Consider the following 23,812-nt stretch of genomic DNA (forward strand, 5'->3'; position numbering starts at 1 on the left):
TAGTAGTGTGCTTAATGTTGTTAATGTCTTCATTTACTCAAATCTGATAGGTTGTTAAATCTGGGGAATAATAATAATAATAATAATAATAATAATAATAATAATAATAATACTAGAGGCCTGCAACCAAAGATTTGTCTGGTTGCTTCAAATCAGCATGTGAATGTCAGTCTTCCTTTCCCTCAGAGACTCTTCCTTCTAGCCTTCTCCTGCTCCCTTTATTTGCCTGGAACGCTCCTTTCTTTATCAGATCCTTGTCCACAATTTACCTTTAACACTCTTTGTTCCAATACCCTCACCATCCTTAAAAAAAGAAAAGCACCAGTGAAGGTTTGCTGTTGTTGTCAGCCCACTGTTGTTTGTTCTTATTGGGAACTGGTGTGCCATTGACTCTACTACAACTACATTCCATACAGCAACCACACATTCCATTAACATGCTCTCTGAAGAAAGTACAGCATTCTGCTAGGTACAAAAGTGTACATGTTGAGTGCTTGGAAAATGTCTCCACACACAAAAAAGTGCTGTCATAAAGGAGTCTGATTACAGCTTGTTCTGCAGAGGATGGGGAACTGCCGGCCCATGATGCCCCTCCCATATGGCCTTCTGCTTCTACCATCATGCCCCTTCCTGCACAGCTTCCATTTTGTGCCAATGGAAGCCTTTTTAAATCCAGAACTGTCCCTGGGAAATAGGGACACTTGGAGGGTCTGCCATACCCTATGACATTCACCAATGAAAACAGGGATATCCTAAGGGAAAGCAGGACATTTTGGGATTAAATCAGAAATCAGGATGGCTTCTGTAAATCCAGGACTGTCCCTGGAAAATAGGAACACTTGGAGGGTCTGTAACCCTCCAACATCCCCAGTCACAGCCCCTGTGCCGCAGTTAACCTTCAAATGCAGGTTGCATTGGTGTCAGGCTGATTGCTTTGCAGATAGGGGAAGGAGGGAAGAAAGAGAGAATTTGGGGCAGTGGTGTGGGTGGAGAAGGTGAGAAACAAAAGGGGAAAGGGAGAGAGAGAAAAAGAAGGAAGAAGAGGGAATCAAATTGATGGATGTGTGTTTGTGGTTGCAGGCCTAAATCTTTCTCTCTTCTGTTACTTTCTGACTGGGGTTGTCGGGAATGGAATCTGGTGCTTTCTGCCATGCTCCATCACTGAGCTATTGCCTCCTCACATGACAACTATAGAAAAAATGGGTACCGAGGCCAACACTTGAAATAATTGAAAATGCTTCAGGGCCCTGGCCATTGTGTGTGACTTGGCAGGCCAGTAAAAAGTATCATTTTCTGCTGAGTTGAGAATTTGTCTGTTTGACTTCAGTTGAACTGTGTGAGCAGGGTCAAAGGCCCATTAAATAGATCCCATTTAATTTCTGCCCCTCAACCCCTGTGATAGCTCTGACAGATTATTATTTTTCAGCAACGTAGGAGATCAAACGAAGGCATTCAATAAAAAAAAGGAGTGGGGCAACTCTCATTAGTATCAGCTTGGAAGTCAGTTCAGCCTTGTCTTAATTGGCAGAAGCTGCAGGACAACTTCCCTTTGAACACCTTTAGATTTCAACAGTGCATCGAATGCAAGCCACAACTATCTGTCCAGTGTTTGAGGCTCCTGCTGATATGCTAAATAAGTACAGCTGTATGTGGGAAGCTGTTCTATTTCAGAAATGTATCATCTCTGCTTTGCATAATTTTGCACAGTGATTTTGTATAATTTTAAAAGCACAAAAACATTTTGGACAGCACCTGCGGGAGAATAAATGCGGCCACACAGGCTGCTGCCGCCGCCATACACACTACTTATGAATTTCCTTTCTGAAGCAAGCCTTTTAATAAGGCTTCCCTGATGGCTTTCAGAGGACCATTACCCAGGAAGCCAAGTTGTAAATATAATCCTGTCTGAACCTGTGTCAGAGGCGTTCAAAGCAATTTGATCTCTCTGATGTTTTGTAAATGTTGGAGATACTTTTTGCTTAATAACTTTCAGTGCACATGTAACTACTGATAATATTTGCATATAATATCAGAACTTCCCTCCTTTCAGATTAAAAGCCTTGAATTTATCTACCTTTGAAGCAAGCCAACTTGAAAACTCCACTGCACGTTACCAGGAAAGCATGGCGGCCACAAGGAACCTGCTCTGCAGTTGTCATATTTATGTGGGCACAACTTACACTGGTAGATGGGAGGGGTGCTTAACCCTTTCCCCACTGCCACTTTCTCCTTGTACATGCTTTCCTGCTGGACAGTTATAAATAGGTCCCCCCCCCAAGTAGGCACTAAAGTCTGAAATGAGTTCATAGAATCATAGAATTGTAGAGTTGGAAGGGACCATGAGGATTATCTAGTCCAACCCACTGCAATGCAGGAATCTTTTTCTCCAGTGCGAGGCTCAAACCCATGACCCTGAGATTAAGAGTTATGCTTTGCCAACTGAACTATCATCATGCTACCCTTAACTTTCCTCTAATCTGTCCCTGCATTTCCATTATTTCTGGAAACACAGAGTTGGAGCACACATTGATGATATAGCATTTAGTTTCAGGCACATTATTCTTAAAATGTGGTTTGCATTCTTTTTATAGAGGTGCTTTCTCGATTCCGTTGTAGTTTCAGGTCAAATGTTATGTGTTAAGGGGACAGTAGTTCCCCCTCTTAATATAGCCAACTGGCTTCCCATTACTTTACTTTTCTACTCCCTTGACCTGGAGCGTTTAACCTGTGATTAGATGCCTGCTGGCACTATTGCTTCCTGATCAAATAAAGGCATCAGCTATTTGTTTGCAGATGTGGCCTATTGCCAGCATTTTTGTGCTGTGCTGCAGACTGAGGGAAAAGGGTGTTCCCAGTAATACTGACAACCAATATCTATGGAACTAATGAAAGAAAAGAAATACAGCTGTGAAAAATTGGAAGGCGTAGCAGAGGCCTTTCTTTCCACAGTTGCCAAATGCCATTCTCTCTCTCTCTCTCTCTCTCTCTCTCTTTCTCTCTCTCTCACTCTCTCTTTGGCTTTCTAATGTTTTACGCATAGGTTGTATCACGTTCGAGCAACTGGAAAAGCTTTTCCCATGACATTCTATCAAGTGACTTCCTTTTAAAGCTGCTTGTGAAGAGTAGGAGGTGAACAAAGGAGGAGGGAATCAAGGAATTATATAGTCCTAGTTTTCTGACACAGTCTTGGAAAGTATGGCCCTCATTTTCAGCAAAATAAGTTAATTCATTTTTGTAGGTATAACCTGTTGATTCTTACCACCAGCAATATTTAAAGCGGCGTATCTTATTATTTTAAACATCACAGTTAATTCTGCATCATACTTGAGAACCTGCCACAAGAGGGCAGAAGCTGAATGGGCTTTGTAGTTCAGCTAATGCATAATGCTACTTTATGTGAAGGCTGGCACCAAATGATTCAGTGGAGCACCCTAGAAAATCAAGCACAACTTCAACAGATTTTGTATGGGGACTGCTTTGTAAATCTGGGAACTGTCCCCGGGAAACTGGGACGTCTGGTAACCAAACTCTGGTGAGCATTCCACAGCTACAGAGCCACTCCAAAAAAGGGCCTGTTCTCATGTTGCCACTCTCTGGACCTCTCATGGAGGAGGCACACAAAGAAAGGGCTCAGATTATTATTGTGGGGTCCAGGTTGGTTCATATGGGGAGAGGCGGTCCTGGGGTATCATGGTCCTAAACCATTTAGGGCTTTAGAAGTCAAAATCAGCACTTTGAAGCTGGCCCAGGAACTGATTGGATGCCACTGCAGTTGGAGCAGGATCTATGCAATATGCTCAAGCCGTCCTGCCCTAGTGAGCAACCTGGCTGCCAAATTCTGCACCAGCCTTCAGAGGCAGCCCCATGTATAACGTGTTGCAGTAATCTAACCTAGAGGTTACCAGAGAATAGGCAACAGAAGTTAGGCTATCCATGTCTAGATAGGGGCTTTGCTGGGTCACCAGCCAATGCTGATGGAAGGCACTCTGTGCCACTGAAGCCACCTGAGCCTCTTGCGACAGCAAAGGATCCAGAAGTGTCCCCAAGCTACATACCAGCTCCTTCAGAGGGAGTGTAACCCCACCAAGAGCAGGCCACCTCTGATCAATCTGGTTTGGGGAAGCACACACACACACAGTGCCATAGTTTTATCTGGATTTAGAGATAGCTTAAACTGTACTTGCTCTTGCTGCTATATGCCCTTTTAAAATCAGAGCTAGTATGGGAGAGTAGTGGAGTGAGGCCACCCAGGTTCACATCCCTGCTTGTCCAAGGTCAGATACTGAGTTTCGCTGAATGGCCACCTCTCAGCCTAACCTACTGCAGTGTGCTGCTGAATCACTCGTACTACTGAAATGACGCAGTGTGTGTGTGGTGAATATCTTATCTGTCTGGTTTTGCCCCTGAAATGCAGCATAAAGCGATTCGATAAGGTACCTTGTGATAAATCAGAGAAAGAAAGTTGAGATCCTGTTCATACCCCCAACAGTCTCTTTAGTAGGGATGGGGGAGAAATTTGGTTCAGTTAGAATCCGAAGGTAAATTTACCTAATTCACACTTCCTGAAACAATATGCAAACCAAAACACAGTCATCCATTGAAATGTACAACTCTGAGAATTTGGCAATGCAGTTCTCCAACCAAGGGGGTGCCAGCAAGTCAGATCCTTATGTTACCATTTCACTTATCAGAGCTCTTATATGTTCTCCATAATTATAGTATCTATTAAAAGGTAAACACTGAATGAAGATGCCAAAATCACTAGTGTCACTGCAAATCTATAAAATACTCCTGAATAGAATATTTTACACTGGAATAAGGTTTTAGATATGTAACACTGTAATCCTATTTAGACTCAACTGAGAATGTGCCATTGAACACAGTGGGACTTACTTTGAAATAAGCATGTATATGGCAGGATTGCACTGTTAGATGTGATCCAAGATATATTTTTAAATGTATTTAAATTTCATTGATTTTAGAGTCCTTACTTCCAAGCAATGTGCTTGGGTAGTGGGAGGTGGATCACCTGATGTTGATTTCATATCAGAGGAGTTTGCAACAATACAAAGTGAACAAGTGTTGTAAGTTTTGCACAAGGCAGGGTAAATAAAACAGAGAATGACATTGAAATAAAAATTAAAAATCACAAGTTAAAATGGCTCCCGCTTATGTTTTTCGAAACTTATTGTTACATAAACAGTGACATGTACTGTAATACCTGCTTTTCATACCAAAATAAAACATCTCAAAACTCAGTTTTTGAAGTCTATGAATGAACCAACTAATTACTTCAGTGCCCAATTACATGCATGTTATGATTCATTTTTAATTACTGCAAATTGCCCTTGACTCACCCCATCAAGGAGATTTTAGAATTTAAACCTGCATTGTCATGGCAAAACACCTTGTCCAAAGTAGAAATAAATTGGCAAACATGTACTGTCCTGACACATGTCCTTATCAACCTGCAGGATCAGAGAGTGAGCAGAAATGCTTGCAGCCCTGTGCTTTATATTATAAGCCATTACCTTCGTGTGTTGCAGAAGAAATGCTGATTAAAATGTAGCGAAGAAGATGAGCCTTGTTAGCAGAGCAAATGCAGTGAATATGACAAATGGATGCCAAAAGAAGGGCATTGAAATGAGGCTGAGCCAGATTTATTGGGTGGCTGCCCCACGGCAATCAGCCGCTCAGTCTTAGTTTAACACTAGGGTAGTCATCATAACCTCTTTTTGATTTATGGCCATCTTGCACATCCTGATTGAGATGCTGGACTGTTGTTAGCCCACGGCTGCCCCTTTCTACAGCCAGCGTGACACTGCCCCAGGCCAGTAAAGCTTTGCTCATCTGCTTGTTGCTCTTATCCCACACTCCCTGGTCTGAGATCATTTGTTCGTTATGTTGCAGAGACCTCAGCTCTGGCCTTCCCTTTGTCAGGTGCAAGGAATGTGCACAAAACCTCAAGCTGCAAGTATACAAGGCTTCATTAAAATTCCTTTCAGCCCACCGAAACACCATTAAAGCATATGCCCACTGCATAAAATTTCATTTGAAACACATGGTCTCTGCCTGAATAAGTGGAAAGTCTTTATTGGTACTTGTGAAGTCATTACCAGTGATGCTGTTGTTTAACAGGAAGGTGATAGATGCCTCCCTCCAGCACATGCTGAGTGCAGTCCTGAGAAAATATGCTGGCTGTTCTGCTCTATGCTGATTCCACTAGTCCTTCAGTAGCATCAGATTACCATGATCCCCGTTTGGATTGCAGTAATCAGTGCTCCTGTCCAGAGAGCTGGATTGCAAAACATGACACCTGGATATGCCACAGATGTATAACCTTCATGTTTCATTTGGGTGGAAGAGAGATTTATTTCTGTGCTACCTTTCTGAACTTCTGATCATAAGCAAACAAGACAAGTGGGACCTGCAACAAAACGTTGCAGTATGGAATACTCCCAGCCACCAAGCTATGCTGCCTTCCAGGATACTCTATTCCATGCATCCCCAAACTTGGCCCTCCAGCTGTTTTGGGACTACAATTCTCACCATCCCTGATCACTGGTCCTGTTAGCTAGGAATGATGGGAGTTGTAGTCCCAAAACAGCTGGAGGGCAAAGTTTGGGGATGCCTGCTCTATTCCATTCCCACTTAGCATACTGAATGCTCACTGGGCTGTTTCTCTCTCCCCACACCATTTTTAGGAGGGTCCCCTCCCCCAAAAGCTTTTTTCGTACACTTGCAAACCTTACCCACCCCCTCAAGATGTCCTATACTGTACTTCCCTCTTGCGAGCTGATGGTGACATTTTGGCTACATGAGGACCAGCAATTGGAGAATTGAGTTCACCATTAGTATATAATACTCTCATTGGCAATTCCTCTCTTTTGGCCCTCTCCAATGATGTGTATCACTGGAGAGATATCTTTCCAGACCATACTGAGCTGGCAGAGTCTTGCACTTCTGTTTACCTGTATAATCAGAAGTGATGCCTGAGGCATCGTATGAACTGAATGTATCTCAAGAGAAGTAATTGTACCAAGGAGAAATTCTGCATGAAACCCCTCTTTTCTACTTTTGAAAACTGCACTCGGTATACTGTTGATACAACATAATGTGGAGGGAAGGGGTGAATGTTGCATTATAAAATTTAAAAAATCTGATATATGGTGTAATTTAACGGTAGCATAAAACAGAACCTTTTATTTATTTGCAAAAACCAAACCACTTAACCCCGATTCATAGAATCACAGAACTGTAGAGTTAGAAGGGACCCTGAGGATCATCTAGTCCAACCTCCTGCAATGCAGGAATATGCAGCTGTCCCATACGAGGATCAAACCTGCAACCTTGGTTCATATGGCTTACCGTTATTCAGTCTTCAGGTATGGGGAAATTAGCCTAAGCCTAACGAAGAAAACCCTGAACAGCATGTCTGTGATCTTGCCATGTTGGTAGTTACCCAGAATTGTACAGTATGATCGCAACTTAGACGTGCGATTTCAACACACATTGAAAGTACAAAATCTCTCTGCTTTGCTCTGGAAATGTAAGGATGCTCACATGGGGACCTTCCAAGGCGGAGGCTTGAATATACCCATTTTTGCATATATCCATTGCCACCCCCGGAACGTAAGCCCCACCCAAGATGCAGCCGTACAGTAATGTCCAATGAAAGGCATGGAAGCCCCTAGTGGTCATATTGTTTCTATTTTTCCTAAATAAAAATGCATTTCATAACATAAATATCTAAAAGAAATAATCTACGCAGCGGAAATGGTTTTAAAACAATAGTCTTAAAACAAACGTTTTTCCTGCCACCCTGAAATTAGTTTCACAGTTTCAATTTTCAGGCAACATGTCTTGTTCAAATTATACATGTTTTTGGAATGTTAAAATTAAGTATACACTATCAAGGTTCGGTTACCAAGCACCTCACACATTATTGTACCATCCAAATAATTACATTTAGGGCAAATAAGAACCAGTGCTGGCTTGACCCTCAGTATTCACCAGCATCTTAGTCATATAGGAGAAAATATTTCTTTAAAAAAAGTTGAACCAGGAAGGGTTTACAGGATAATGAAAAGACAAGATTCAAGTTAAAATGATTTATACTTGGATATCTGTTTTCCATCACATGGTGTAGAGACGTACACGCACCAGTCTGCTTTGTTCTGTTGAGCATGGCACATGGATCAGTTTGGAAGCAAAATTAGACTTGACACCATGATTGAGATCAGGCTAAAGTAATCAGGTCAATGTCTCCTATGTCAAGAGGGCCTCTTTCCTAGCATCTGTTGATGGGGGAATAGAGATGAAGAAGGTTGAGGGGAAAGCTCAGTCATTAACCCTGCCAGAATGAAGGTCTGCTGGTAGGATTGCTCTCTATTTTAAGCACAAGGATCAGAAATATCCTGTCTCCTGTGCTCTCCCTGACCACTACTTCTCCCCCTTGTAAAAATAAACTTGGTGGATCTGGGAACAAGATGGAGAGAGGAGCCCTTAAGAATGTGATTACAGAATTGTTATTTGAGTATAAATGGGAAGGAGACTGCAACACTTTTTTTATGCTGAATTAAATAGTCACTGAACAGCTTGAAACATTTTCATTGTCTTGGACTAAAGAACTGGTATCCTTTGCTTCTTCCTCTGGTGGCAACATTAGTTCTTCGCTTTCCCTCACAATTATGAAATGTCTTTTTTACATTTAAGTAAGTAAAGACTTGTTAAGAACTAATAAACAAGTTCTTTAGAATCAGTATATTGCTGGTTGTCATCTGTTATGTGGTCTTTATTTCCTTAAAATATTTTATTCTACAGCGCCTTTATTTTTCCAAACCAAGGATGCAGTGAGACCGAGCATTTTAGTAATAAGTTGCTTCTGAGAAAAAGGAGTGTGGGAAGCTGTTTCCTCAGCATGTTTTAAAAGTACTTGATGAATGCTTGTTTTACATGTTACCATTTTATTTATTTACTTTGTTCTTAAAAATATACGCTTAACTGGACTTGCCAACCTTAAGTTCTGCACCCCAAAACGATGCAAATATCTATTTCGCCTGTGAACTTGGGTTCCAAACATGTTAATGCAGAGGAGCAAAAGACGTTTTTGCAGATTTCAGATATAACACCTGTGAGAAGTGGTCTGTATTCATGTGCACAAATGGCTCAGCTTACTGTGTCCACTAGATGTCAGCAAAGAACACATATGTGCCTCTGGATTACAGCATCCATCTCTGCACCAGCAGGAATACAAAGCACACAGTATTTCAGTGTCAATGCTGTAACGGTTGACATGAACAATGGCGTTGTGCTCAGGCTATATGGGTAATATGTGGCATAGAAACAAATCTTCCTGGATTTTGAGAGCCCTACAGCTTCTTTCCCACACTTCTAAAGAAAGGTCCAAAGACTGAGCTTCTGATCTTGTAGGTTAGGAGATCAAGACACTTGAAATTTAAACAGGCATTGTTTAATATCAGCCCCCATTGTGAATGTGAAACTCATTTTGGATTAAATGCATCTTTTGAGTTTTCTTCTGAATTGTATCTCACTTCAGCAGCATTTCTACATGGCAGAGAAAGCATAAGAAAAGATAGGTCAAGAGAATTTGGTGCAAGGCCCCGTTAAGTACACTGGATGCTTTGTTCCCTAAAATGGCATGAGTGGGTTGCTGGTTATTTGCTATGGAACTTTGGCTTTTGGTTCTGCTTGCCACAGACCTCAAAACGGAGAAGGAATATTTTGTATTCTAAGCTTCTGTGGAACTAATAAAAACCTATTTTTTAAACAAAAAATTGTTGCTACAACAGCAGTTCTGCTACACTTAACAATGTCTGTGTGTTCAGTATTACCATATTTTGATCCTTATAAACTCTGACCTTGACTTTCTGCTTCTTACTTTCCAGATAACTGGTGTTATCCTTCTCGCTGTTGGTGTCTGGGGGAAGCTGACTTTAGGCACATATATATCTCTCATTGCTGAAAACTCCACTAATGCCCCTTATGTCCTCATTGGGACGGGTACCACGATTATCGTCTTTGGCTTGTTTGGCTGCTTTGCCACATGTCGCGGCAGCCCATGGATGCTGAAGCTGGTGAGTATCCAGCCAAATAACTTGGTGCTGCTGGAGTGCTAGAAATTGGTAAAGTGGCCGTTTTCTCGTTACGTGTAAACAGATGCCAAGCAGGTTTTGGTCACACACGGGCACACACAGAGTAAGGGAGTATAATTAGTAAAAAGAGATCCATATGGGAAATCTGTCGCTCCTGGTATTAACATCCTGGGAGTGATTTATAGGAATAATCCCATAATTTAGAGTTGAGCCACACATTCAAAACAATAGCGCCATGTGCCACAGTCCTTTGGAACATCAGAATTTAAGTGTGAGGTTTCGTGTTTAAATTCTCTGCAATGCAAGAAATACATTTGCCTCTGGAAAGGCAGAGTATTAGAAAAAGGGCTCTAAACCTAGTCATGTTCCTGACTGGCTGGTTTCTTTGCAGGGAGATATTTTAATGTTATTGGCACTAAAATAAATAATCCTCATTTTCATTCTGCATTTTTTTTTATTCCTTAGTATACTGTATACTGACTCTTAAAACATAGTTTACAGCATAATTATAACTATGTGTACTCTGAAATAAGGGCTATTGAATTCAGTGGGGCTTACGTCCAGGTGAATGGGGTTAGGATTGCAGGTTTAGGAAGCTAAACTGCAGTTTTCCTTATCCTTAAACTGTGAATTACTAATATGCAGGGTGGATATACTTTCCTGTTATTCCTTAGTTTCTAGAAATAGGAACAGGATCTAGTTTCAGAGAACTGTAAGGGTTAAGGTGTGATTATGTCAGCCATGGGCGTAGCCAGGGGTGGGGTGGGGCAGCTGTCACCCCCCCCCCCCTAAATCAAGTAAATAAATAGAAATACTAAATGACCAATTGCATCACAGATAACTTGGTTCTGCCCCCCAACATAATACCCGCCCCCCTAAAATAATGATGTCATCAATTGTGGATGAATACTATCCCAAAGTTTTTCCAAATTTGAATTTTAAATGAGCTATGAGTGCAGTTGAAATAAGCAACTGTGTTGAACAAGCACATAGTTTTAAAAGACCGCCAGCCTTTTAAACAATGCCAAAAGTGCCTTGAGTCCCACAATATTTTCAGGCATATGTAAATGAAGTTAATGTGAACTAGAAGAAAGCAGAACAGATTTTTTAAAAAAAATTAGAATATTCTCTTTCGCCTAGATATTCAAGTATAGACTAGGGAAAATGTGGTGCGTGTGAGTTTTATTGCCATGTGTGCAAATGACAATAAAATATCTATGATGAGGGGAAAATTACAAGCACACTCAAATGTGTATCCTTGGGTTAACTTGGGTTTATGCTAATTCATAAGCCTTTTGGCTGCAGTCCGGAGGTCCACATGGAAAGGGTCAATAGGCCCATCCTGGTGGGTTTTTGCAGAGCTTTCCCTGGCAGCAGCTCCCAGCTAGCTTGCCTGAGCAAGCGGAGACTCAAACTACCCGTGAGCCTGCTGGCAGCTGCTGCCTGGGGAAGTTCTCAGCAGAAAGTCCTGAGCGTGCACACATCGCGTTTCTGTGGGGCCCAGGAGATTGCTGCCATCATGTCAAAGCAAGCCCCATTGATCCTAGTGGAATTTGTTTCTGTTCTTGAGCTCCTGGTTTAATTATGCTTTTTAAAGTCCTTCCTAAAGATCTACCTTGTGTTTTGAATGCCATTGAATTAGAGACGGCGGAGAAATTCAGTTTGTCTGCATTTTCATACATGTGACTCCCCCTCCTACCTAATTCATACCTCCTGTGAGGACCAGAATGCAGCGACTCTTCAGAATGTGTGCCAAATTTTGCATTTCTCAAACCAAAAAAGTGTGTCCAAAGATATGTATGTTAAAGGGGCAGTGGGAACAATAATGCATACGTTAGTAAAATTTACATACAAAAGCATTATACTAGGGAAAGTTGCTTGCAAAAAATATGTGCATTAGGATAAATGTGTACTAAAATGCTGATGAATTTTCATGAGGACTTAAAAAAAAATGCATCCCACCTAAGTAAGGATTTTGAGTGATACCTAAGCTGAATCATGCCCTTCTCAAGAGCTTTCTGAAATGAGGCACTTGTAGATCCTAACTGTGCTAGTGCAGTTGATGAGTAGCACAGAGTTCACATAGGACAGATATTTCAGCAAGATCCATCTCGGCATGAAATCATCCCAGTTCCTTTGATTTAGAACCCGCTACATCCCTCTACACTTTTCTGTTTTAAACTGTTGTCATCCTGCCTTATAATTTCAGAGAAAAACAGCTTTGTCTCTGCCCTCTCCCCAAAAGCTCACAATTTAACATCCAATTAAAAGTCCCAAATCAATAAAATCAGTAAAACAGCAGAACACATCATGAAACAATAAAGACTGTAAAAATAACAAGGCAGGACAATTTCAAGTCAGCAATCTCTCTAAGACCTAGGGCAATTGACAAGAGCTGGTTTCCTTTTTTTCATGTTTACAACACCTCATAAGATAAGCATTACTATCCCCATCGCCAGTTTTTATAGCTAGGGCTGGAACCTGTGTTATCTACCCTTTTTCTACTGTTTTTGAATAAAAAAAATGAAGCTGCAGGCTGCAATTCTATATTCCAGCCTTCAGGCTGGTGCCCTCCAGGGTGATGGGAGTTTAGTCCAAAACATCTGGAGGGCACCAGGTTGGCAAAGACTGTTGTGCACATTTACCTAAGTACTTCTTAGTAGACACATATAAGATTATATTTTCAGGCCAAGCCTGTATAGCATTTTAACTTATTGACACGGGCTCAGATTTAGTAACTGACATTAGCTTTCTTAGGGTGAACTCTAATTACCAAAATAAATACATGCTATGGGGAAGAACTGCTTTAAGCCCTGGGGCTTGCCTGCCCACCCAAGCCCAGATTTTACACCCCCTTTGTTAATTTTGGCATTAAGCCCTTTTCAGGAAAGCATGTAACCAAGCTGTCTAGACAGGTTTCATACCTGAAACAAATTGGGTTTACCACAATAATAGGTTTTCCCAGCCTCCGTTGAAGATTCCTCTTCTCCCTTTCCCCCCACCTGTTTTGCAATTGCAATTTTGAGGAAAAGGGAAACAGCGGGATAATTTGGCATCCAGTTTTTTGCTGAGCAACATTCTTGACATTCTCCTAAAACTATTTGTAGAATTGCACTTTGTGTAGATGCAGTATTTATTGAATTCCCTGAATTGTAACGCATCCAAATAGGAAGAAAACCCTCTGCAGTGTGAGTAATCTGTTCCATTCTTCATTTCCTCTTGTATTTCAGTATGCTATGTTCTTGTCTCTGGTCTTCCTGGCTGAGCTTGTGGCTGGCATTTCAGGGTTTGTGTTTCGCCATGAGGTGAGTATAAATTTCATGTTGGTAAAGGTGGTGGCAGCATGGCTCTGAGCAGATTTTGCTGCACCCTCTTAGGATACTGGGTATGATTAACCAAGGCTGCAGAGTCCAACACTTTACTTGGCAGCGATATGTACCCACAAACACAAATGAAAGGATTTAGCCTAAAGCTTTAGGCTTTTGCTGTTCAATATTTATTTTTGAGTTGCATTTATTTATATGCTCATCATGCAAGATCTTCTTTACCCTGTCATATATGCTGAAGAGAGAAAAATACCTTAAATTCTTTACATAAATGCTGCTACTTCAGCCAAACAGGCTTTTGATTGTATAATGCTGAGCGGATTTCCAAGAATGCAAAGCCAAACTAACCTAGTTTGTTTTGCTGCCTTGTAAATCTTGTGTATTTCCTGTGCTAAAAAGCAGCAGCAGAGCTAGAGTGAGGAAAGGGAAAGAAAAGGATAAAAGTGAGTTAGTGAGATACAGGGCTTATGGAAGGACACTTACCTTTTGCTCTGCTCTTTCAATGTCTAAGCATAGTGTTTTGTTTTTTTACCCCTAACCTTCACCACAAAAGCCAGCTCTATAAAGCTGAATTGGAGCAAATGTTAGTTCGAGTTTTGTGCTGATTGACATTTGCCCTGATTGAGCATTAATGAGTGGGTTTTTGTGGGGAAAACTCCAGAGCAAAAATAAAGGGGGCTCAGATACAGAGCTTAACATTGCAGACTATGCCCATAAAGAGCAGAGGAAAGGTAAGTATGGATAAGCCTACAATGAAATAAGAATACAATTAGGGTCTGTAATACAAATGTCTCTCAGCCCACTTCATACATACAGTGGTTTGTTGTTTTTCTCTTAAGAGTGCTTTAAAACTTAAGTACTTTAGTTTATTAAATTTGTTCATTGATTCTTACAACCAGGCCCCACGGTGAGTGCCATCCGGCCTTTTGTCACCCCCCTCAGTGGTGACACCCGGGGTGGACCACACCCACTGCACCCCCCTTCCTCTGCGCCTGCAACCTGCTTCAGTGATTGCCAGCCACTGCACCAAGGAGGCTGAAACTGTTGCCTAGCAACAGGAGCGCTTCTAGGTCTTGGGAGACCAGGCTGTGTCCTCTCTTTCTGCCCCTGCCTCCTCTGCTCCTAGTGGTGCAGTGAAACTCTCCCTGGATCCTGTTGCTCCCCATGAGGGAAGGGGGAAGATGAGAGTCCTGCTTCCCCAGCTGGGGCAACCATATCATAGGAGGGGGAAGCACCTCTTCTAGCCTATGTTCCCTGGTCTCAGCCCCCTCCCATGTCATCTTCCTGTTTCCCCTCCTCATCCATCTCAGCCTGCCACTGCACCCCTGAGCCCAGCAACTCCTCTTCATGACAGAGAAGGTCTTCTCTCCGATCACTTGGCTTCAGGTGTTCTGTCAGAAAACTTGGTTGTTAGGACCCTATAGGTTAGTAACCAAATTTTAAAATTGGCCAGACTATACGCATCTTGGAAACGTCAGTTGTCTTATACATTGCTGTCCCACAATTCGTAGCCAATTGGGTTGCATAAGGATTGCAACCATTATGATTCGTCCCGTCTGAAAGGCGGTATATCCAAGCTGTTCTTGTGCAGTTGCTGTTTTGAATCAAAAGGCCAAAAAAATGTCAGTTAAGCTCTGTTCATGCCCTCTGCCACCTCTGAGGCTGAGCATCTTTTGCTTATCTTTTGCACAGTCTGAAGTGTTGGCACTTTTTGATCCTGAGGGCATTCCTGCCCACAAGTACCTTTTACTGCAACAAATCAGTGCTTCTTCTGTGGATTGGTCTTTCCCTTTTCTCCCCTCCATCTTAATATTCCAGTCACTAGGAAGCAAAAGGCAAATCTGAAGGGGATTTCTTCTTCCTTTCAAACCCGTATATTGGTTTAGGAAAGTAAGGGCTTCAGTTTAGGATTGATTGTACATGCTTTGTACTTTTAAAAATTCACATCAAAATTATTCACCAAAAATAAATTTTAACAGTTGCATCAAAAAAAGTGATGCAAATTAAGCTAACTTCCCACTTCTTTCCAAAAATGTATTCTTCTGCTCATCAGGAAGTAAGGGATTGCGCAAGACATTGGAAATATTATTCCCTTTTATCTCTCTCTCACTTACAAACTTATCTTCGCAGCCATAGAAGGACAAAAACCCAAAAAACCCTGACACTCTCAAGAGGCCTTTGGTCCAGTTTCAACTTCTGTATCTGCTAGCTTGATACTGTGAGATGCATCCTTGGTAGTGATGCATTTCTTGGCAAAGGCAGTTAATTCAGGGAAATGAAACTGCTACCATGAAGCATTGTCTCTTTCTTCTATTACCATATTTCCCTTCTGTTTTTCACCTGATGCCTCTGACTCCTTGACATTTCCCTCTACATAATGAATGGAAGATTTAACTTACAGCCCTAGGTAGTAAATGCCAACACAAAGGACTACTGACTGTTCTAAGATATTTTTTGTCATTGCTGAATGTACCCTTCAGGAGGAATGGCAGTTTCTTCTTTTCTTCCTGTGTCTAAAACCATTCATTTCTTTAAAAAAAAAAAATCATTTCCCTGGTCGCTCATTCAGGCTGAGAACTTGAGCACTGGAAAATCTATTCTGCATATGGGTCCAATACAGCTGACCATAATGTCTAAATTTCCCTTTTAGATCAAGGACACGTTTCTTAGGACATACACTGAAGCCATCCAGAATTACAATGGAAACGATGAGAAGAGCCATGCAGTGGATGACGTACAACAGAGTGTAAGTTCAAGGTTGCAACGACGTAAGACTAAAGCCAATACTCTTCTCCGGTTGCAACATAAGAATTGTCAGTTGCTTGAAATGTTGTCTGTGGATTGAACATAATCAATTGGTTGCAACACTTGAGCAGTCATTTTCATCATTCTAATTTCATTCACCTCTTTTTGCCGTACACTGACAAATCTCAGACATATAAGACATGGTCTTCACGACAGTAAGCACTGGAAGCTGTTGCAGATTTTTGGCTGGGACAATCAGCTGTCATTGGATGCTGGGAAGGGAAATGGTGCTTTTAAATATGCATCTATCCATTTGTGATCCGTTAAAGGTAAAGGTAAAGGTACCCCTGCCCGTACGGGCCAGTCTTGCCAGACTCTGGGGTTGTGCGCCCATCTCACTCAAGAGGCCAGGGGCCAGCGCTGTCCGGAGACACTTCTGGGTCACGTGGCCAGCATGACAAGGCTGCATCTGGCGAGCCAGAGCCGCACACGGAAACGCCGTTTACCTTCCCGCTGGTAAGCGGTCCCTATTTATCTACTTGCACCCGGAGGTGCTTTCGAACTGCTAGGTTGGCAGGCGCTGGGACCGAGCAGCGGGAGCACACCCCGCCGCAGGGATTCGAACCGCCGACCTTTCGATCGGCAAGTCCTAGGCGCTGAGGCTTTAACCCACAGCGCCACCTGTGATCCGTTAATGACCAGTTATTCCTGGTGTTAATGCTAAAGGCTAACCATTTATTGCCAGCATTTGATAACCTTACTATCTTTTGATCAGTGCCTGGGCACATGACTCACTGGTTATTCCCCAGTTCACTTGAGAAGCATTTGGCAAAGCATGCTTGGAATGTTTGAAAATGTTTATTCTGTTCAAGAACTCCAGAAGTCTGATGGTACTTGTGAGCATGTGATGCTCTTTGTAGAAGGCCTGTAGTATATGCTTTGCAGGCAGAAGATCCCAGATTCAGTCTTTGGCATCTCCTAGTAGGGCTGGAAGGACCCTCAACCAGTCAGTGTTGGCCAGGGATGAGGAATATGTGGCTTTCCGGACGTTGCTGGAGTCCAATTCCATCAACCTTAGGCAGTATAGCCAATAGTCAGGGATGGTGAGAATTGTGATCCAGCAATGCCTGGAAGGCCACAAGTTCCCCATCCCCACCACTACCATCGTATCCTGCCCAGGTAAGGTGCAACAACACCAGTGTAAAAAAGGTGGCTGTATGAATCTGCTCCTCTACAATGGCTGCTGCTGCTTTTTTGTGATAGTTGGTATAGTTTGAAGTAAGGACGTGAAGCATTTCCTGCTTTTTCTAACTATGGTCTTTCCTTTCTGATTATTTTTAGCTGAGTTGCTGTGGTGTCCAGAACTACACCAATTGGAGTACTAGTCACTATTTTTATGAACATGGTATCCCCCCAAGCTGCTGCATGAATGCCTCTGACTGCAATCCCTCAGACCTGGCCAACATTACCATTGCTGCTACTAAAATAAACCAGAAGGTATGGACCACTTTGCTTAGTTGCATATTTTTCAGCTTTCTCCATAACAAAAGGCAAAATGTGCTGAAAAGGGGGCACCTGGGGAATTCACTGCAGTCTTACCCATTCATCCTACTGCTTAGCTGCGTTCTAGAGCTGGTGTTTCTCATACTCCAACAGAGAAGAGATGTTTCTCCCATTTCCCAGTGATCCCTGAGCTAACTTCCCATGCCCCTGATTCTCATTCTGACAGAAAACTTCCTCCACAGAGGCAGAGCTGACAAGGCTGAAGAATGCAGCAAGTAGATTCAGATAACCTTGATAGTTATGCCAGTCATCGTGTCTGTCCTCACCTGTTGCTTTTTTTTCAACATCTTGCAACCAGTTTTCTGAAAGATGTGCCATGTACTGGGTGCTAACAGCCTGCTTGAACTGAGAAAATAGAGATGATTGACATAAGAACCATGCTTCATTAGGCATGTTTACTGCGCCTGTTATAATGCTGTTGGAGTCGTAAAGCTGGAGGCAGAACACAGCAACGTTTGACCCCGAGCCAAAAGGGATTGCAAAAAGCACAGCGTTTTAGTGAGCATGAGTGAGAACAAACAAGATGAATAAACATGTAGAAAATACGGGTTATTCAACTCACAATTTATGTGACGTATAAAAAAATGAATAAATACCTCTTTAGTACTGGAACAGAACTTTTTTCTGTTCAACCTGACTCTCATATAACAGCATTAATGTTGATTTACTGTATCCATTCCCTGTCATTTTATTTACTTCTTCCAGTTTAACAGTTTACATCATGAAATAGTGTTACAATATGGAAAAATATAGGGGGGTTATTTTTTGTTTAAAGGTGACCTTTCTTAGTAGGTATATAAATGCAGTCACAAATGAAAAGCTGTTATGATAAAAAGTGAGAATAACTATAATTCTTCCTTTGAGATAAAGCTATTTATCTCTCCTTACGTAAAAACTGAGGGTAGCCATCTTCTTCAGTTTTGCTGGGGTGGGGGAGATTGTCCCCTGCTTAAGGATGGGCGCTCCTTGGTTATGATGGTATCATACAACCTGGGAGAATCTGGTTGCCCAGGCTAAAAAGCCTAGAAGACCTTTGTTTCCCATGCTGGCAGGTGCACAGGAAATGAGAAGTTGCACCAGGGCAACCCAACTAGCATCTTTCATTTGGGCTCAGCGAATGGGCTGGGAAGTCCACAAGGCACCCTGGAGTGATTCCCATTTTGCAATTGGAAGGGAAAGAAGTGGAGTTATAGCTCCCTTACACTCCTTTTGTCCTGCCTAGTGTCATTTTCCGACCAACATTTTCCAGGATTTGGTTCTCAACAGCATGCAAGGTTGTTCTTCTCATTAGGGCATGTTTCCCTTCCAAATATCAGAGATTGCCTGGCAGGTGAGCAGCAGCATCTTGAAAGCCGAATGTGGAATTCAAGAGGGGGCGGGAGATGGAGCCCATCTTTGTATGATTATCAATTAAATCTAACATTAGATCAGTGCCCAATACCTTATTTTCACATCTCTAACATCAACTAATCCAGGGTCTTTTTGTGCTGAAGCCCTCTTTACAATAATGCAAAAAATACTAGAGAGATGTGAGTCATCACAGGCAATTCCAATGCCGTGGTCAAGGTGAATAGCAGGCCAGCTAGCTGTTATCCCATATTGCTAGATTTAGCCCACATAGGCTATCGGTCTGTATAACACGGGGTTAGAGCTTTCTCAGAGAAGGTCGGCTGTTGAATCTTTTCGTTCTCTCTTTTTCCTAACTCCTATGAGGTTCCTCCATGCTTAATTATTAACACCTGGCTCATCAAACAAGGCCTAAGATTATCTTTGCAAACAATTGATTTCCTATCCCAGCTCCCAAAGCTACAGCAAAGGCACACAAGAGCTCTGATCTAGTAGGGAGAAGCTGACCTACTACAGGAATGAAGCTGGATTTAATGTAGATCAGATGGTTTGAAGTTGTTTGTGGATTGCCCAAACAGATTTGTTTTTTGTTTTTGCTGTCCATCACTTCCTGATATAGATTTAGACATATGTTTTATTCACAGAATAATGCCAAGAAGTTTAACTGATATTAATCTCATATTTAGAATATACTTATTCATAACTACTGAGTCCATTTCCCCCCTAAAATATTAGTAAGAGAATAGTTATCTTAATGTGAAAAGGAGTTTGTTCATTAATTATGAAACGTTCCCAGGAGAGACATATTTTGTCAGGTAATTTGTTGTGAATGTTGCAACAGTCTTTTTAAGAATACACAGTGTGGGCAGATGAATTAAAAAGAGTTATGAAATAGATAGCAAACAATGCTGAATTCTGATGAGTTTCAGAAATGTTCACCAAAGTTGAGAGCATTTGTACAGCATGAAGCATAATTTTTTGTTTTGTTTTCAACCTTCAGATCCCTTATGCTGGGGTATTTTGATGCTTCAGCCTCATGGTCCCATTTAAGTTAGTGAGTCACCAAGCCAGGACATGAAGTTGTTAAGAGATCAGGCCTGATCTGGTGAAATCCACTGTCTAGTACTCTCAGTGAAGCCAGTGTGTGAAAGTTGTGGACACTCCCTTGTCTGTTTCAACAGAGGCTTTCAGCAGGAATTTTTCAAATGCATTTTGTCCTAGTTTGCTAAATCTTTAGCTCATTTTCCCCAGACAAACTGTATCCTTCTAATGCTGGCTGGGGCTGATGGGAGTTGTAGTCCAAATAATCTGGAGGGCACCAGGTTGGGGAAACATTGCTTTAAAGAAAGGTACATTATAGTAACCATACCCTAAAATGTAAAGTTTGAAAAGTTGTATGCAGTTTATCAAATTCACTCAATCTTCCCACAATCTTGGGTTACTCATTAGTATACACTGTGGTGCTGAAGTGCATGTCAAACTGTCTAATCCTTCGTTGAGCACTAAATCAGAGGCAAGTGGATATCCCTATCAAGAGTAATTGGCTGCTTTCTTTTCCAGGGCTGTTACGATCTGATGACCAATTTTATGGAGACAAATATGGGGATCATAGCTGGAGTGGCTTTTGGAATTGCATTCTCACAGGTATACATTTTTAGTGCTTTGAAGGCAAGGTGTGTTTGCTTATTTCTTCAGCTTCTGGGAAGGATTAGGATAAGGGACATGCCTCTCAAACTGTTCGTTAGTTCTTAGGGTCATCTGTTCATTGATTTTTCTTTTTCCAACTTAAATGGAGTTTCTCTTTGGGAATATTGGTTACAGCCCAACTAATGACTGCCTCAAGGGGGTGGGGAGGACCCTTCCATTGGGTCAAATAAAGGTTAACCTAATAAACCAATGGCTTAAATGGAGCGTAAACAACTCACATGCCAAGCAGTTGATGCATGACTTACATAGGTTTCCCCCCAGCCCAGAGCAGTCTTTTGCGTAAAGGAAATATCAGATTCAGAGAACCATCATCTATGAAACGAAAGCAGATGCCAAGGTAGGCACATTCAAAGGTTCATATTAAGGGCCATCAACAGATAAATTTATTTCAGCTTTCACAATTAACATTTGCAATAAATAAAAGCGTGTTTAGTGTAAATGCTGGGACTGACAGGTATTGGAGACTAACAACATGGAAGGGCCACAGGTCTTAGATGGGGACAAACAGGGCAGAAGCCTGGCTTCTGAGCTTCCCAGAAGCATCTCTGGCAGACTCACATTGTTAGGTTTAGTGGACCTTTTGTTCTCATCCAACAGAGTTGTTCTTATGTTCCTATCTTACCCTTCCTCCTGATAGTGCTGAAAAGAGGAGCAAAGATACACTGTACTTTTGCAAGAGGATTGTTGGTGATTCACGGAGTGATTGATTATGTATGACAGGATGGAAGAGATAACTTAGTACTTTATACCCCACTTTTATATCCCACTCAAGGCAGTGAACATAGGATTCCCAAGTGACCTCCCACCGAGGCACTGAACAGACCCAAACCTGCTTAGCTTCAGCAATGTGGCCATATCACATGTCATGAGATCACGCCATGGTATAATTCACTGTCTTGCATTTCTGAACCATGATCTTTCTGCATTGCTATTGGCAAAGGTCTATTGTCCATAGCAATCGGTTCTCAAGCCGGCTTTGGCGGAGCTTGATTTCCAGTGGAATGTTATACAAGCATACTTCTAAGTGGCACATCATGAAGACATCCCTTTGGGCTTGTTCTGCAGATGGGAAGAAATTCCTTACCTCTGCTTACCACCCCCTCTATGTCAGACAATAAAATGTAATTGTATACCGCACCCTTTCATCATATAATCTGTTTCCATGCTGTTTCTTAGTAATCAATAGCACAATGAAACATCAAACAGCACTGTGTCCTTAACTTTGGAGGGAGATAATCTGCCATGAAGAAACCACCCCAGTTGTTGTTTTTTGCTTCTGCACAATTGAGTGTTTTCCACTTCTCTTTGCTTAATTAGCTAGACTAGAGATGGTTTAGCTTGTGAAAAATGAAGTTTTTTGAAACTAGAAAAAGAAGAAGTCATGAAATACAATAAAAGTGTCCTGCGGCACACTTTCTTTAAGCACACATTTGGGGGGTGGGATGGACTGTGCCTTGGGCCTAAAAGTGTCTGCACAATTCACATTTGCACACTCTTCTGTAGAAGAGACATCTGCGAACCTTTAAGAGATTGTTTTGTTTTAAATGGTATCGGTCCTTTCAGTTTGAATTGAATACAGTGGTGCCTCGCTAGACGAAATTAATCCGTTCCGCGATTCTCTTCGTCTAGCGGTTTTTTCGTCTTGCGAAGCAAGCCCATTGACAGCTTAGCGGATTAGTGCTAGAGCTGTCAAGCGGCTTCCAGCGATCAGCTGTTAAGCGGCTTATCAGCGGAACAGCTGATAAGCGGCTTAGCGGCTTAGGAAAAGGGCAAAAAAAGCAAAAAAAAAACCGCTGGGGGACGCAAGATTTTTTCGTCTTGTGAAGCAACCCCATAGGGAAATTCGTTTTGCGAAGCGCCTCCAAAACAGAAAAACCCTTTCGTCTAGCGGGTTTTTCGTCTTGCGAGGCGTTCGTCTTGCGGGGCACCACTGTAATGAAGAAAGCATTCTTCATAGAAAATGAAGGACCAAACCAAGCTGCACATGGTAAAGTCTAAATTGTCAAAGATTGTGTGTGTTTCAAGAAAGTGACAGCAGCCTTCAACATATAATGTGGGTGGACATTTTCCTGTTAGTCCCCAAGTTGTCCTTGTACATTTAGGAAAGAGAATTGTACAGAGTGTAGCTAGTGGTTTAAAAGGTCACTGGTATGCCCTTTGTAAGATGGAATTGCAACCAGGTTACTCATTAAATGGGGACAAATTATAGTACAGCTTTACAGCAATGTTGACCTGCTTTTAATGGGGAATACAGAGCCCAGGCACTTATTTGTAAATGTATTGGAAATCAATTTTACAATGTATAATAGCTATTCATTTTCAAAGAGTGGAGGCCTGGTGTATTTCACATGCATCATGTTATTGCTTTGTATTTTTTTATTGGTAATTTAATTGTCAAAGGAAGTATTTGTACATTGAGTGAGTGAGATACAGTTCATCAGCAAATAGAACTGTTCAGATCTGAATCTGTTCAGATAACTGAATCCCAATTAAGACTGCAGTTCTAACCCCACTTACCTGGGAGTAAGCCCCATTGAATTTAATAGGACTTACGCCAGAAGCGGCTTGGTCATGCTGGCCACATGACCCTGAAGTTGTACGCCGGCTCCCTCGGCCAATAAAGCAAGATGAGCACCGCAACCCCAGAGTCGTCTGCGACTGGACCTAATGGTCACGGGTCCCTTTACCTTTACCTTTACTTCTGAGAAGTCATGGTTAAGATTGCACTGTTAGTCATACTGAAACTGAGTAGGTCCACTGAAATCAGTGGGCCTTAAGTTAGTCATTTTGCAGTAGCAGTTGGCAGGGCATGCCAGGGCAGGGCAGGCAAGGCGGTGCTGCTCACTTGCCTTCCCAACTCTGAGCATTGCTGCTGCTGGTCATGAGAGGGGCAATGCGCAGGGAGCACAGCACAGATGTAGCAGCAGAGCCAGTCCAATGCTTCTGCTACAGTACCTGCACTATGCTGAGTTGCCCCCTCTCCCTTGCTTTGCCCCTCCCACTTTCAGG

The 23,812-nt window shown here is 42.1% G+C and overlaps 2 protein-coding genes across 4 annotated transcripts in view; one reads left to right on the plus strand and one right to left on the minus strand.

Annotated features, from left to right (window-relative positions):
• The window catches only part of LOC310842510 (uncharacterized protein), a 148,205-nt gene that overhangs the window by 84,749 nt on the left and 39,644 nt on the right, over positions 1 to 23,812 (minus strand). The window lies entirely within an intron of this gene.
• The window catches only part of TSPAN7 (tetraspanin 7), a 76,155-nt gene that overhangs the window by 47,341 nt on the left and 5,002 nt on the right, over positions 1 to 23,812 (plus strand). Inside the window, exons 2-6 of the mRNA XM_083734640.1 lie at positions 9,909 to 10,097; positions 13,346 to 13,420; positions 16,092 to 16,187; positions 17,528 to 17,683; positions 20,657 to 20,740. Of these exons, the coding sequence (XP_083590766.1) occupies positions 9,909 to 10,097; positions 13,346 to 13,420; positions 16,092 to 16,187; positions 17,528 to 17,683; positions 20,657 to 20,740 (600 nt within the window). The remainder of the gene's footprint in view (positions 1 to 9,908; positions 10,098 to 13,345; positions 13,421 to 16,091; positions 16,188 to 17,527; positions 17,684 to 20,656; positions 20,741 to 23,812) is intronic.

This window comes from Podarcis gaigeae (genome assembly GCF_964106915.1).
Source record: "Podarcis gaigeae genome assembly, chromosome: 4".
Classification (NCBI taxonomy): Eukaryota; Metazoa; Chordata; class Lepidosauria; order Squamata; family Lacertidae; genus Podarcis; species Podarcis gaigeae.